Below are 17,202 nucleotides of genomic sequence, written 5' to 3' on the forward strand. Positions count from 1 at the left end.
TGTGATGTGCAGTCCATTTGTGTCAAATCATCATGGATCTTAGCTCATCATGGATAGCTCTTTTAGTCTGTGGGTCAAGCAAAAACAGTGTGTCCACTGAAGAAACCAGAGGTTTGTTTGGGAAGGATGGAAATGTCTTTTTTATGAAATTTCAGTTTTGTAAATTTCTAAAGAAGTCCGTGCTGGGAATATTACATTTCTCTTTTAGTTGCTGAAATGTAGGAAAAATGTTGTCAATAAATAGATCATTGATTGTCTGAATATCTTGTAAATGCCATTTGCAAAATGACGGATCAGAAAGTGATGCAGGAAATGAGTGGTTATTTATTATTGATAATAGTCCTGAACAATTCTTCCAGCCAAAATGCCTCTGTATTTGAGACCAAATTTTAATTGAGTGTGAAATAATTGGGTTTTTTATCTTTAAATTTTGGTGTTGGTGGAGCAGAAAAAAGTATTGCTGCTAAAGAGGAAGGAAAGCTATTTCGGTTTTCCATCCATGTCCACTCAACCCCCTGCGTGTGGAACCAGAATGACATAGATCTAATGTTACAAGACCAGTAATAGAGCCGAAATCAAGGCAACCCCATACCCAAGTGTGTTAGGTCTTTGCAGAAATGCTTTCTTAATTCTCTGAGGTTTTTTATTCCAGATAAATTGCGATATGGCTGCGTCTAATTTGTGAAAGAAGGCTTTGTTAATGAGATGCACTGAAAGAAAAATAAACACTTCGGTAAGATAGTAATTCTCACTATTATATATTAATTTGACCCGCAAGGGAGATTGGAAGATTTGCCCATTTGTCAAAGTCACACCTTGTCTGGTCATACAGCTTCAAGACATTATGTTTAAATAAATCAGAGCAATTTTTCAGTTATGTTTATTACCAGATATTTAAATTGGTTTGAATTTGCAAATGGTAGAGAGTTGAGAGTATGTATGCTCTGTCTGGCTTTTGGATTAATCACAATAAACAATGTACTTTTTGAAAGATTGAGCTTGTATCCAGATACTATGCCAACATTTCCCAAGGTTGACATTATGGCAGGCAATGATTTTGAAGAGTTTGAGATAAACAACAATAAATCATTTACGTATAAAGCAACTTGGTGTTCTGACCCTCCCCTCATGAATGTCACCAGTTTCTTCAAATCTTTTTTTTATCCCCTCCACTTTGTGGACGTTTGGATACATTGAAGATGTCTGCCATATCAGCAGCAGACATGGTCTTCAGGCTCTTGATGATCAGCACTTGTCAGAGGTCAGGTTGCACTTCACATGAAGGTGCGGTGTGCTGGGGGTCTTTTTATACACACCTGGGAATGTGTTAATTCCAGTATTTGTCACCGGTGGAGCTCTAATCTGTGATTGGTTGAATTGTTTAAAACACGACAAGACTTTTGACCAAGCAAAATCAGTCCTAATTAAATGATAAAACTCAATGAATGACACATGACTTTATTTTGGTATAATAAGCATAATCTAGAGGTCTTTCATATAAGCCATTTCTGATTCCAATTGATCAACTTGATCAAGTCAAGTTATTATTTGTTGTTCCTACAACTTGGATAAGCGCCAGACTTTCGTCAGGGACTGTATATATCTATATATCTATATCTCTATCTCTATATGTCCATCTAAATATATTTATATATTTAGCCAATTTCACATATCTTTGCAATGCAAATCAACCACCGATTGTTTACCCAGAAGTGACCGTTGATTCGGTCTGTAAGTAGTTTTTTATTGTACAGCTCTTTGAATAAAGCTGGTTAGAATCTATCACTCAATCTAGAGTATGACAGATTATTAGCATGGAAATCAGCAACTGGGGACCCATGGATTTGGAGACGACATTCTCATCAAAACATGTGTTAATCAACAGGTCAATCCCACCAATCAAGAGTGAGTCTCCTTTAATGTACTCCTTTAATGTTACATTTTACTTGGCTGCTACTAAATACAAAGTCAGTAAGGTTCAAATTGTCTTTTCAACCAGGAAACAAGACAATCTACTGTCAGCATTTCACCACAAACATGCTTAATTAAGCGAGAATGTGCACTGGCCATTCAGTGCAAATACAAAAGGCATTGATGCAACATTATTCAGAAAAATTGTGTAGTGTGAATGTGGAGATGATTAGACTAAATGTAGTGCAAATGGCTCAACGCTGAGAAAACAAGTACAACATACAGGTCAATACTTACACGGGGCTAGAAGGGCGCACAAAGCATTTAAGCTGCAACATGGTCAAAGGTCACATCAGGAAAAACACAATAGTGGAGAATCTTTAGCCATTCCACCACAATTGGACTCACAAAAGGGACACTTTTACACACAGAATTAACATAGTCAATTAAAAACATATTACAGAGGTCTGCAAAGCTTCAGATATAATTTGTATGATTGTACTGCATGTGGCTCAAAACATATCATTCAGCTGTGAAGGACTGATTACAATTATATTGGAGATTACTGGACAACACCATATGCAATTACTTTGAATGTCCATGTTAAACAAGGGTGCACTTGAGGCTCAACTACCATTAGACACTTATGTTTCTGATAGAAATAATGGTCACAATGCACTATTACACCTACTGTTTATATATTTACAATTAAAGACACAGAAATCACAAACAGCAGCAATTCTTACAACATACAAAAAAACATGTACAGTATTTACAAAATGGCTTCATCAACACAGTAGATTGAAATAGATAATCACTCTGAAATGGAATTCAACCTTCCAGAAAGTGCTTAAAATGTAGATAACCATATTTCATTGTTTTAAAAGCACACATACGTTCTTGAAACAACAAAGAATAATATTATTCAGGAATCTCTCATTGAGAAGTGTCATTAAGGAAGACACAATGCTACCCTGCAGTGGCAGGATGAAGTAATACAATTATGATATGTCCCATCAAAGTCACTAATTTTACATTAACTTGATGGTGTTTGCATGTACTACTCTAGATAGCTGTACAGGTAGATACACATGCAGCAGGATAAGTCTGTATCATGGGCCAGGCAACATGCTTAGCTATGCTGTGGCTATCACAGTTCAACCAAATGAAACTACTACGTAGGTCCATCACAGAAAACGCAGAAATAGAATGTATTTGCATGCAGAGAAGAATGATCAAGAGTGATCATTGCAAGCTCTGCAATAGTGTTTGGTCGGGCGATCGAGGGTAACGTCAAAGACAAGGACATTAAGTTTTTAATGGAAGGCACTTTGGATTGATAAGCAGTCTCTACTGCTCCCACAGGTATAATAACGTTTCTAAATGAAAACATAAAATTAATGCCACTATAACATGAATATGTAACATACTACTAGTTGCGAGAAAGAGATTCAAATGAGTAGTAACATTTCTCTAAGTAACTTGTCATCATCTGCCCGACCCTGTGCCAATGAAAAGTCTGATGAAGTTGTGTAGTCTACAAAACATTTCAGGAGCTTCAGAGCAAAACAGCATAGAAGCATTTTTCTAAACGACTGAAGTAGATGACAACTTGTTTTGAAATTGTAGAAAAAAGTCTCCATAAAGCTTATCTGGTGTATGCCAAATATATAGAGGGCCCGCAATGTGAAGTTAACATGTGCATCCACTTAAGGTGTTCTGGAATTCAAGCTTCCATAGAGTTGGATTACACTTGGCTGCAATGCTGTTTCATTGTGAAGCTCTAGAAATGTTTTTGCAGACTCCAAATCCTCTCCTGACTTCCTATCAGTAGGGTGGTGAGTAAATAATGACAGAATTTTCATTTTTGGGTGAACTGTTGCTTTAGTCTGTATGAAAGCTGTTAAAATTACAAGTCATGGTTTTGCCATGACACTAACCCTAACCCAAAATCTGTGTTAAGCGAGGGAGCTTTAGAGGTGCTGGTAAGCAATTTTTTTACCTTTAGATAGAGCCATGATAGCAGTTAACACCTGTTTCCAGGCTTTATGCTAAGATATTATATTTCCACCTTGCTGTAGAAATACGTAATGTACAAACAAGAGAGTGTCAATTCTGCAAGGCAGTGAATAATTCTCATAAAACTAAACTTTTTCTGAAGAGAAGGCATAGGGGGATATTGTGTCTGCCATTTTAGAAAAAGCAATTTGATGTTACATGTTAAATATTGCATGTTAAAGCTGCCAATATGATACTACAGCGTTAAGAAACTCATAAGAGTATTCAATACCTAACTCTGACTTTGTGATTCAAAACTGACCTGATGCCACGTGAACAGCAAATTAAAGCACTTTGAGTTATTATTGCCATATACCATTACACCCAGGTCTGCTTTGAACTGTATGCAGACATTTATTAAATGAAACAAGGCAGGAGGATATATAGTGCAGCTTTTGTAAGATATATTACACTTAGATGTAATAAATAAGGCTGCCCAGAAAACACAGAATAAAACAGCATAGGGGATAATATCATCTACACACCATGTGTATAATTTGTAGATTCAGAGAGTCTGACATCATACTGAGGCTCATAAGGTTTTATACTGGATGGTTTCTCTTCTTGCTTCTAATCATTGTAAAGAAGTTCACAAGCACAGGTGTTACAGATAGTAAAATATGAACCAGCTGATGATGTTGTATTATTGCTGATACAGAACAGAACACACATTATCAAGTTGGATAAACAGGGTTTGCCACGATACAGCACAGTTCAGTCCAGCTGGTTATGATTTTCAGCAGTGTCCCACACAATCGAACAACAGTCAAATAGAGAGTTGGTCACTGTGACGTTGAGTTGAAGAAATTGCTGATGTGTGTGTGCTGTCAGTCGGTTATGTGGAGACTTTGAAATGCCACCTGATGTCCTTTAACTCACTCTGCCGCTATTTTCTCTATGTGGTCAGTCAGCAACTTGTACTGTTCTGCAAATGGGTAAAACACAGACACATTTGTTTTGAATCTGAGGAATGAAAGCTGATTTCCACCTGGCATTTACATGCAATTTGTATCTCGATGCATTGAGATCAGATCTCATTATGCAAGTTAGGTAGATGGTCCTGGAAGACTTTATGAATATGGTACACCTAAGGTTAAAGAATGCAGTGCAGGAGAGTGTAACTTGCAGGGCTGAGACATCCACATGATAGTTTTCGGCAGTTTTACTAAGCCAGGATTCAGATCAAATGAATGCTGCCTTCCAGACAACTTGGAACTGGAACATTTCCATCATGAGAATGACACTCAAAGTAATCTATATTCTATAAGTAATAAATAATCTGGGCACATCCACCTACCCCGACTTGTCTGACATCATGCAACAATGCCAGCAATGCCATGGTTGGATGTTTTATTAGGCAACTGATATGAAATTTCAGGTAAGTTTCCAAGTTATGTGCCATAACATAAAATGTATAATGGCGTCTGTTAGCTTATGTGTTGTTTTTCCTCCTCTTCTTTGTTAATATATATACAGAGTCTGTACTAAGGAGGCTTCACTATGGAAGCTGCACTGCTGATGGTTCATGTGTGCACATTTGCCAAAGGAACAACATTTGGCGCTGTGCACCTGGAACACTTAGAATTTCTGAGTTTGTGTTTCCAACTTCTGACATCTGACCTCCAACTTTGACTGGAAGGCAGTATAAGACCTGTGCTAAAGCTGTACAGGGTACGGACTGGCTGAAACATTTTTGAACTTTTACTCACTTTCCTTCACTTGTTTGCAGATGGCAGGCCGAGAGCAACATTATTATTTACACTAGCTAGGCTTTATACGCATTTGTCTGGTCATTTTAGCACTCTATAAAACATGGAAAACATGTCACGATGTGTAAAGTAAGTTTTTGAGACTTTATAGGATTTCTGGGTGTTAGTATCCATTCTAGTTTTTAAACGGTAAATTACACATAAGCTCATTACAAGCAGGCCATTGCCTGCAGATGGCAAACATTTTTAGATTGCAGCACATTTGCCTGCCTTTGCCAGTAGGATGCAGCATTGATGTGTATTCTGGGCGTGTAAAGGTTCACTGATGTGAATAGGAAATCACTTTTTAACATTACAGATGCAAGTACATTGAGTACATCATATTGCAATGGCAATCCCTGTTGGTAGTGCCCCCCCCCTGGCAGAAAAATGCACCAGACCACAAAAACTGCTCAGGACAGCTCAAGGAATGTCTGACCCAATGTGGGGCCTCAATGGATTGGAGTTGTTCAATCACGTCACCACGGTGTTTGATCATATTTGGATCTGGGGAATTTGGAGGCCAGGTCGACGTCTTGACCTCTTTGTCACTTCCTCGGGCTGATCCTGAGCAGTTTTTGCAGTGCTGCAGGGGATTGCTGTAGCCAAGAGTTAGTATATTTGGTCTGCAATGGGGTTCTGCAAAATCACTGATGTTATTCATTTCACCTGGCAGTGTTTGTAATGTTGTGGCTGATTAATGAAGAAATGACTTGACAGTGATTAAACAGCAGCTTGACAAACATAAGTGAATTAGTGAGCTTGCTTGTCGTTGTGATCTATGACTTAATTCTGGGTGTTTTACATCTAATATTCCAAATTCGTAAACAGGCTAAATAAGCAGAAACCTTGTGTTTAGGTTAAATTTATCCTTTAGTGTTTTACCTTCATTCAGGTTCCCAATGATGGCCTGCTTCTTCAGGAAGTCATTACAGAGCTTCCTACTGAGCCCAAACGCCAGCATGTTATGAGCGAATGTCCTGAAAATACACATAGTACGAAACTCATCTCAGTACAAATGGAAATGATTGCAAACACAATGCTGTTTAGCATTTACAAACAAAGTGTTACCTTCATCCAAAAGAAACACACTGGTTGTTATTCTAAGTATCAGGTATTTAATAAGACTTACACATTGAATCCAGTGTTATTCTCCTTTATATACTATCTAGTCATATATGATTAACCATTATAAGCACAGATATAACAGCTGTTTCAATGTCAGCTGACGTCACCTACAGTCCTTGGAAGACACGGTCACACCATTCTTCTAACATCTTCCTTCTTCAACATATGTTTAGGTGTTAGATTTCTGATCTGGCCCATGTGTGAGAAAATGTTTTACCTTTACATCAGCATTTCCAGGGGGAAAAACAGTACAGAACTCTTACTATAAAGCACCTGTCATTCCTTATCCAAAAAAAGTGCAAAATCACGTTAGACTGTGCCCTCTCCGCAAACAATCTCCATCTATCATAGGAAAATCAATTTGCAGTTTTTGCAGTAATTTGCAAAGTAATTTCAATGAATTAAAATCATAAAATGTAAAATAAGTGATTGCTTAAGTATTCACTCCCTTTTAATATGACTGACCTTATCCAACAGCCAGTTGGTGCTAGTAGTCTCACAATTAGTGAAATAGAGATCTCCTGAGTGCAGTCAATGTGTCTTAACTGATGTAGAATAAAGACACGTGTTTCTGAAAGGCCCAGTCACCTTCAGTTAAAGTTCAGTTAAATCCATCATCAAGAAATGGAGGGCATATGGCATGTGTAAATCTGCGTAGAGCAGTCCGTCCTCACAAACTGAGTGACCGTGCATGAAGGAGACTAGTTAGACAGGCCAACAAGACACCTATGACTACTTTGAAGCTGAGAGCAGCTGAGATGGGAGAGACATCAACTGTTGCCCAGGTTCTTCACTAGTAAAAGCTTTATGGGAGAGTGGGAAAGAGAAAGCCACTGTTGAGCAAAGCTCATTAAATCATGTGGGAGACTCCAGGGTCAACTGGAAGAATGTTCTTTGGTCTGATGAGACCAAAATGGAGCTTTTTAGCCATCAGACTAGACGTTATGTTTGGTGGACACCAAACACTGCACATCACCACAAACACACCATCCCCACTGTGAAACATGGTGCTGGTAGCATCATGCTGTGGGGATGCTTTCATGGCAGCAGGCCCTGGGAGGCTTGTAAAGGTTTAGGTTAAAATGAATGGGACTTCTGGAGGACAACATTATTCTGTCTGGAAGAGCCCTACAACTTAAAAGATCCATCTTCCAGCAAGAGAATGACCCAAAACATACAGCAAAGCTACACAGAAATAGTTTCAAGACAACAAGGTGAATGTTGTGTAGTGGTCGAGTCAAAGCAAAAACCTCAATCTTATGGAGAATTTGTGGCTGGACATGAAAAGGGCTGTTCACACCTGATCCCCGTGCAACCTGACAGAGGATTGGAGTAAAACTGCTCTATGGTGAAAGGTGCATATACTAAATACTATCTTGAAGGGGGTGAATACTTCTATACTTATTTTACACTGTATAGTTAGGGGGCCAAGCCCGAGGGGCCGAGGGTACGCGTATGCAAGCATACGTGTTTCCTAGGACCAGCGGTGCTAGGAACCCTATTGTAATTGTAAAGATTTTTAGGGGGCCAAGCCAGAGGGGCCGAGGGAACGCGTATTCAGCTGAATTGTTTGGTGTAGACCACGCCCACTTTTGCCGTAACTTTCCATTCGCAAAATTGCAAACAATGAAAAACCTACTTTTACAGTTTAGTTTTCAAATAAACTAAACGTTACTTTTTCGGACTAGACGATTTGACCAATTTGCACCGAACTTTGCATGTAGCATCTGTAGACCCCCCTGACAAAAAGTTATCAAAAGAATTTTGATAGTCCATAAACTGCCTGAAATATGTAATGACAAATTCCTGCATATTGTGTTGAAAATACAGCATGCCAATAAGTGGCTCACTGATCGCAGTCTAATTAGTGTCAATGGGATTAAATGGGGAAATCTTCAAGTCCTCTTCAAAACTCATCGACCTTCAACCTCTCCTCGTCTCTCATATTTTGAGCTAGACACACCATTCTAACTTTTAAAGAGTCAGAAGACCTCAAACTATTGGACATGTATTCAGTTTTTAAAAATCTTTTACGGTTTTCAAATCATCACAGTTTTAGTTTTAAGGATTTGTAGGCCGTCTTCTGATTTTATAATGGGTGTGTATTGCATGAGCTAGAGTGCGTGACATCATCGCTACAGTGGAGAGCAGATGGAAGAACTAAAGAAAAAGTTCTCTTCAGCTTGATTTGGATCCCACATCTTTTACTTCACATACACAATATATACATAGAAATGTAGGAAATGTTGTTGGCTTTCAGCTGATGATCTTATTTCAGACTTACACTTTTGGCTGTTAAAGCCCCAGAGGGACAAGCACAACAGCAACTCCCCCATGAGCTTCAATTTCTTCCTCTTCAGCTTTTATCATGCAGCAGATGACCTCCGCCATCCCATCAGTTAATCAGTTCTTTTCTGACCTGGCTGGATTCTCTGGATTTTTTTCAAGATCTCCCAAGAGAACCAGTGTGCGTGACAGAGTGGTGGCACACAGACTCCCAAGAGCAAACAGAGTAAGATGGAACTTCCATATCTGTGCAGTGAACACTGTTTTAGCACAAAGGTGACATCATCCAGTGTTTTGAAACCATCAGGGGAGTCTGAGCCTACCACTCTGCAGGAAGCTGGAAGGTTTGTGAGGCTATTGGACAATAATACTTTCAGCTTCTTCCTGAAACTATTACATTGCATCACGCCTCATGTACACATTCTCTTCAGCCAGCTCCAGAGGCGGACCATCGACTCAGTCTTTGTCAGGGGAATCATGCAGCAGCAACTGACTTCAGCGTACATTATTTCATACTGGCATAAGCAGGCCACCGAATTATAAAGCAACGACTTCCTCAGGGGAAGGTGTTGCTTGAGCATGCCCCGACGGCAGCATGTCCTGACGCGCGTGGACTGCGAGGGCCTGTTCAACGCTGCTTGCAGCTTTAATTTTTATTTTTCTCCAGCTAAAAGTGGTGCTGCAGGCTAAACCCTGCAAGGGAGGGTGGTGCAATTTGGAGGGTTGGTCCAGACTCCTGCGAATATCTCAGGCACAAAAAACTACATATATCCGCCTGCAGGGGGCGCTATAACCTTTTTTTGCCTATAACTCCCAAACCGTATGTCGTACATTCAAAAACCGTGTAACCCCAGATTCCCTGAATGAAGCTGAATCACTTTGCGATTGGCCACGCCCACTTCCGGTTCGAATTTTTTTTTCACAAAATCACAAAAACTGGAAAACCTACTTTTTCGAACTCCTCCTTGGGATTTTGTCCCATCTGCGTGAAACTTGGCACGTACACTCTTCAGCTAGACCTGACATGAGGTTATCAAAATAATTATGCTCGGTCAAAAAATGCGCAAATTATTCACGAACAAATTTCTGTAGCTAGCTATAAAAATGTAAACTGTTTGATATCTCGGTCAAACTAAATGCTATTAACACCAAATTTGAGATCCTTGGTTGCCATAACACTGGGAAGGGATGAGCCAAATTTGGCGATTTTTGGCCACTAGGGGGCGCTAAAAATATGGGAAGTTTATATCTCTTGAACGGCTACACCGATTTTTACGAAATTTGGTCGGTATGATGTAGGGCCAATCCTGGGGCCATATCTTGAAGGTGGTCATGACTGGTCAATGTGGGCGTGGCTTATTACAAGATAAACAACAAACATTAATTTCAGCCAAACTATTATGCTGAGAGCTTTGAAATTTATATGGTACAGATAGAATAGGACACAGTTCTTCCATACCAAAAATTGCACATGTACTCCAGTAGGTGGCGCTATAATGGATGTAATCGCGTTTTTGCCTGTAACTTCCACATTCTAAATAACACATTCACAAACCTTATAGCCATATGTTCCCTGAATAGAGCTGGGTTTTCTGACATAGGACACGCCCACTTCTGCTGCACATTTCGTTCGCTAAATCACCACATATGCAAAACCTACTTTTTCAAACTCCTCCTTGGGATTTTGTCCTATCTGCGTGAAACTTGGCACGTACACTTCAGCTGGACCTGATCTAAAGTTATCAAAAGAATTATGCTCGGTCAAAAAATGCGCAAATTAGTAACAAACACATTTCTGTAGCTAGCGATAAAAATGTAAACTGTTTGATATCTCAGTCAAACTAAATGCTATTAACACCAAATTTGAGTTCTTTGGTTGCCATGACACTAGGAAGGGATGAGCCGAATTTGGCGATTTTTGGCCACTAGGGGCGCTAAAAAGAGTTTATATCTCTTGAACGGCTACACCGATTTTTACTAAATTTGGTCGGTATGATGTAGGGCCAATCCTGAGGCCATATCTTGAAGGTGGTCATTACTGGTCAATGTGGGCGTGGCTTACTACAACATATCCAAATCAGCACACATTCAGCCTTTTGCTCTTCCGGTACACTTCCCATTACAGCGAATACCACGGCTCAGACGTTGGCCTGTGTCTTCACTTTTGCCCCGAGTCCGTCATCCTTTGGGCCAACTTCTGTGGGCTCTGCGGTGCGCGGGGTCCGAGTCGCGCAGGGGGGCTTGGCCCCCGTTCATAACTGCTTGCAGTTCTAGTTTTAATTAATTTACTTTACTTTGTAGAAATCTGTTTTCACCTTTGCATTAAAGAGTTGTTTTTTGTGTATTTTTTGCATATTGACCATGTTTCCATTTATAAATGCAAAAGAAGAGGAACACAATGAAGGTGATTAAACCTTTTTATAGGCACTGTATGGGATATCATATTGCTATCATTGAGGCCAGTAACACTTAACCACAAGGAGGTCGCTTTGCTGAATCTCCCCATAGCTCCAAGCCAAAGCCTCCTTGTGCTTTATTCAATGGAATTAGTTCAAAGACAATACTGTGGCAGCTTCCTCACCCCAGTTGACCAAAGGCAATGTTCTCATCGATTTTGGAGCTGTCGTCCCTCTCCTCCTGAGTCATATGACACCACTTCTCCCTGCAGCACAGAGACAGTCAGAGTCAGTCTATAATTCAGTACTCTTCTCTAAACAAACAGGTTAGGGGTGGGTGTCAAACAATGGACATCCATTCCTGTGCCTGGTCATTGTGTAAAGGGATGCAAAAAGAGACACACATTAAAGACAATAAACAATATCAAAGGGCACATTTACCAGCCAGCAGAAAAACAATAAAAACAACAAATGATTCATTCACAAGAATCATCTTCATTAACAAGCAGATGAGAATGAGTGCAGATTTGCACTGTAAAACACATTTTTAGTAACCCTGAACACCACTAAAGTTACGTGGATTGTCAAAATAAACCGGGTAAAGACAGGATGAGCACGGATGACAGGCAGGATGTGATTTTTATGTGTGTCCTGAATGGTAACAAAAATACAGATTAAATATAGTGGTCTTATTGATGCTAGGTGATCATTTGATCAAAAACCTTAATGCACAGCTTGCCAACCTATACAATGGGTTGCTACTTCCAACTTGCTACTTCATGTTTAATACTGGCTGTGTCATCTTTTTATCCCATCTGCATTCTCTACGTTTACTTTTTGTCTAGAATACTTTCCAGAATTCTCTTCAAAAACCCTTGAGGATTGTTTAATACTTAAACTGCACTAATCACTATTTACAGACTAAAAGTGGGTCGAATAACATAATGTATGATGTGAAAGGCCTCATTGATGGTGGTGAAAAATTAATTGCAACAGAAACACTGGTACGACCGGCTAACTTGAATGGGGATAAAATTATTTAATTGTGTGGCTCTTCTAGACAAGTTTCATTTGACTGAACATGATGATGTAATTACACGGTTTGGCAACTATAAAAACTGGCTTTGAAGCTTGGCGCTCTTCTCTGGGGCTTGATCTTGATGATGAGGCCAGCCTTCTTTTTCACAGAGAGAATTCCAGTCTAGCCAACAGCTTTACCTACTCTTCTTCATTGGTTTTACCGGCGGACTAAAAACCACACCACCGTCCCCCATATCGGAGTATATAATATCATGCTATTCAATGACAGGTGCACTTTCTTGAGTGAGTGAAAACGGGACTTTTGAAAAGTAGAAAATCAATATGTGGCAGCCAATGTTGATATTGTTGGGGACCACCACGAATATATGAATGTGTTTACCTAAGTAAATTGCTGATTCAAGAGCTAATGTATGCTGCGTGATGTGCGCATGTGTTTAGAGTTGGGTGGGGTCGGAGGGCAGGGTCTGTGTGCGCTGTAAATTTACATGGGGATTTGATAAAAAGTAGAATTCGGATTTTATCTTCCTGGGCGATTTTATCTCCCCATCTAGCTGGGCAGGCAACCCAAGTAGAGCCTATGTATGGGAAACACTGCACACACCACAACAACTCCAGTGTTCTCGCTCTAGACAGCATGTGTCATTGCTCCTCTCTTATCAAGTTTATTGCCAACAGCAGCAGGCAACTGATTCCAGCAGAATTTTTTTTTAAAAAACTCTCATAAACCCAGCGTAAACTACCTGTCCAAAATCAAATAGTAGACAGACACAATGAATAACTAGCTGCTGAAAAAACTCATATTTTGCAAGTAAAGAGCCAAAACAGAGCTTAAAACTAAGCTCAATTCACATTAATCAGGTGGACACAAACAGTACTCTAAATTAATGCTAATGTTACTGTGTCTGTAAGTAAACAGCATGAATCTACTATTTATACAGCCTTGCCTCAAATTTTGCCCAGTGGCCACTCATAATGACTATCATTATTATATTACTTTTGAGTGTATGGACAAAGCAGGAACTCGTTGATGAAACCAGCAGGAGAAACAATACTGCATATTCAGAGTGCCACATAACAAGGAAATAAACCTGGAAACTTTTTTAGTCAACATGCTATGGCCCTGCTGAGCAATTTTCACAGGGCTGAATAGGTGGCATCTTCTCATTTGGTATGGTAAGTAAGTAGAGGAATGGATCACTTTTGCCATTTCTTCTAACAACAACAGAGAAAATGTATTTGAGATGAACTACAGATAGTTATTTTAGAAAGCTGTGTTGACTGTTTTACAAAGAATATCACTGACTTTTCATCACTTTCATCTGAATCATTTGCTACTGTCAATATCGCAACATCACATCATAACTTGGGTTTCCAATGGGGGATCTGCAACTCCTAGAGGGTCCGCTGAGTTACCGCAGGTGAGCAAGCTCACCCACAGTTAGTCACAGGACAACACCAACCCATAACAGTGAACTAGTTAGCTATTAGATAACTCAGACTGGTCTCATTACCAGGTCATCATAACTGAGGTTTTTTCATGTCCCATGAGGCTTCCTGTCATGTCACACACAGATGCCAAAGGGCGTGACAAAGTGGCGTAGGTTTTTGATGACCTGGGATTAGAACTTGTGATATATTGACCAGTTAGTTACACATTGTATAAAATATATGTAGTATAGGTCGTTGCTTCATATCTCAATCTACTAAGAGGTCCTTGGCTGGAAAAATGTAAAAAAACAAACAAAACAGATCTATAATATTCACTTTGTAAGGTATTGTCAGGAATGAAAAGAACACATCGGCAAAATTCAAACTGAATAAAAATGCAGTGTTGTACATTAGCAGTTGCTGTGTTCAATTGTAAAGCTGGATATGTCTATTTATGACATGTACAGCATACCTCTGCAATCAGTCTGCAGTGGAAACATAGAAACGTGCAGGTGGTAAAAAAGAGACTGCAGATGGAGGGAGAGAAAAACATAAATCACAAGCAGGTAGACCAACGGTGAAAACATGCAGTGAGCTGTGAGGAGGCGTGGAACACCTCGAGACTGCAACAATCTACTGCCTCGGTCTCCTGCTTCAGATATACATACCAGCCCAGATATTATACACACTCTCACTGCATGTTCAGGATATTAGCTGTGGCTGTGATACTTTTACTCATAAAAGATAGCACGAAATCATTACAACAGCAGCATGACGGAACACAGAGGTGAGTCACATACACCTGCAACAGCATGCCTACAGAAGCCAAATGAAGAAAGATGAAAGAAAACATAAACTCACATAAAGCTAAACAACCAAATGGGGTACACTCTAATGTGGAAATCACTGTCATGCTGTGAGTAAGTAGATTATATATTCTAATCTATACAAAACACAGTCTAGATTCACACTACAATCCTTGATGTCCAGTTGAGGTATTTACCATTTGAGATTCTCCTATTACTGTTAACTAGAGCATGTCTGTGACTCCCAAACCCTTCAGCCTCACCAATCACCTAAACACTGAGCTGCTCTCACCTCAACCCTGTTTCTGTAACCTCAGTCTCACACCATCTGCCTCAGCTTTTCATGCTTTTCACTTCATGTCTTTGATTCTCATTTCTCAGTCTCATACACATCAGAGCTGATGAGGAGATTGTAGCGAGCGGTCAGACACATCTGTTATTATAATCACTTTATACATTGGTACATTCTAAACGCTAAAAATTGATTAATCAAATGTAATTTACTCAAAAGAACATAAAGAAGAAAATATTTAAATAACCTAATCAAATTAGCTGATTATTACTTCTGTTTCCTGATTCTGTCCACAAAATTCTGAACTTAGGATCTGAATGATGATTCTGAGTTTTGTTTTTAATATCATAATACCCTGATTTCTTACCATTTCTTAATCACTTTGTTCCTTGCTATATGAGACCTGTTGGCCAATGTTGGGGCAATGGTGAGCATCTCTAGCGGTGTTTGTGCTTTGTGTCCAGCAATGTTAGCACAAGTCGGAACTTGTCTGTGGCTTTAGGGCAACTGAGCATCTTGAATCTGCCTGTCTGTGAAAAATCATTCTGATTGGCTGTTTGGTTAAGTGAATAAGTGCAAGAAGAGCTATGGAAAAAGAAAGTAAAAGCCAATTATCGTTGGAACATCCATGAATTCACCCATTTAGTGTGGTTTCTTCTTAGTTTTCGCCTCTGTCGCCTGGGGGCAAATATTTACAGCTACCATTTTGTGATTGCTTTAATTTCATTTCATTCAATATGTATCAAATTAATAAATTAATTCAAACCTAGGATGATGGCTCAGCTCAACCTTGCTAAACAGGCCACTGAAAACACTAGACACTAGAACACAGCCTCTGAGAGCGACCGAATCCTGCTTGAAGACAGAGTACAGTATAGTATGGACTTATTTTTTTGTTTTTGTAAAAAACAAAATAGGTGTAAAAATATGAGTTTATTTTGTGAACTTACTAGACTAAGTAGCAAACTCACCACTTATATATCTCCAAACTGAAACTAAGGGGGCTATCAGATTATTGCCCCTGTATTACAAAGTAGTATAACAAGACAGGATGCATTGGGGATAGCTGCTTAGCAAGCTAACCTCAGTTCACACTACGTGTTGATAATAAGTTCATTTTGTGAATGTTTTAAACCTGAATTCTGGCCAGAGCTTACTGAGAACCTAATTAACTAAATTTTGAATGTTTTAGAGACACACACCACAAACATCATCAACTCATTAAACCTCAAACTCAAAGAGCTGCCAAAAAATTGTAAGTACAGCTCTTTGTGCTCAGACTGTCAGAAAAAAAAGGGAAACCAAAAATCTAGCTTGAAAACACGCTCTTTTTTTTAGCTTGCTCACTTCAGATTTGTCCATTAGTCCAAAACAACCACTATGCTCAACCTCCATGACAGTCCCTGATACTGTTTCAGGAAGTGATGCAATTTCCTTTATTTTCCTTTCCACCTTGATGAATCTTTGCTTTTTCCTTTAGTAAGACTACTATAAAATATTTTAGGGCTACATACAAACAGATGACAGACCTCTTGTGTTTCTCTTCATCCTGCGTTCCCCTGCCCGGCAGCAAGGGACAAGGAGACAAAGGGTTGAAGTCAACAGGCAGAAGAAAGGGGAACAACAACAGCTTGTAAACGAGAGGAGAGGAGAGGAGAGGAGAGGAGAGGAGAGGAGAGGAGAGGAGAGGAGAGGAAGGAGAGGAGGAGAGGAGAGGAGAGGAGAGGAGAGGAGAGGAGAGGTTTTAAAAGTCCCTTTATTGAGCCACTTCAAGAAGCAAACAAAAAAGTCACTCTTTCACTTTCCTCAAGTTAACAACAAAAATCCAATCAACACCAACAACACAATGCAAGTTTCAGATATGTAAATCCAAATCCCTGTCCTCCCCTACAGAGCACAAAACCTCCCCAACAGCCCATATACGTTTAAAAACGTGCAGCGTGTCCATCATTTTATAATAGGCATATTCCACCCACAGTCCGGCCTTCAGCACTCCTCTTAGAACCGACACCGGCTCCACACTGCCCACTGTTTGAGCTTGGTTACTGTGGGTCAGCCAGATGGCCAACTTTGCAGAACCGGAAATAAAGTCCAACAGTGTGTGGACA

The 17,202-nt window shown here is 39.6% G+C and overlaps 1 protein-coding gene across 3 annotated transcripts in view; it reads right to left on the minus strand.

Moving 5' to 3' along the window:
- Nucleotides 1-1,899: 1,899 nt before the first annotated feature.
- kiaa0513 (KIAA0513 ortholog) overlaps nt 1,900-17,202 on the minus strand; it is a 42,655-nt gene continuing 27,352 nt past the window's right edge. For 2 of the 3 annotated variants that reach the window (XM_030425849.1, XM_030425850.1), the window contains 4 exons: nt 16,624-16,653; nt 11,713-11,793; nt 6,603-6,697; nt 1,900-4,894 (listed from right to left, as the gene is read on the minus strand). In XM_030425849.1, coding sequence (XP_030281709.1) covers nt 4,845-4,894; nt 6,603-6,697; nt 11,713-11,793; nt 16,624-16,653 — 256 coding nt within the window. In that variant the 3' untranslated portion in view covers nt 1,900-4,844. The remainder of the gene's footprint in view (nt 4,895-6,602; nt 6,698-11,712; nt 11,794-16,623; nt 16,654-17,202) is intronic. The other variant, XM_030425851.1, reaches the window with a different exon arrangement.

Source organism: Sparus aurata, chromosome 8 (assembly GCF_900880675.1).
Source record: "Sparus aurata chromosome 8, fSpaAur1.1, whole genome shotgun sequence".
Lineage (NCBI taxonomy): Eukaryota > Metazoa > Chordata > Actinopteri > Spariformes > Sparidae > Sparus > Sparus aurata.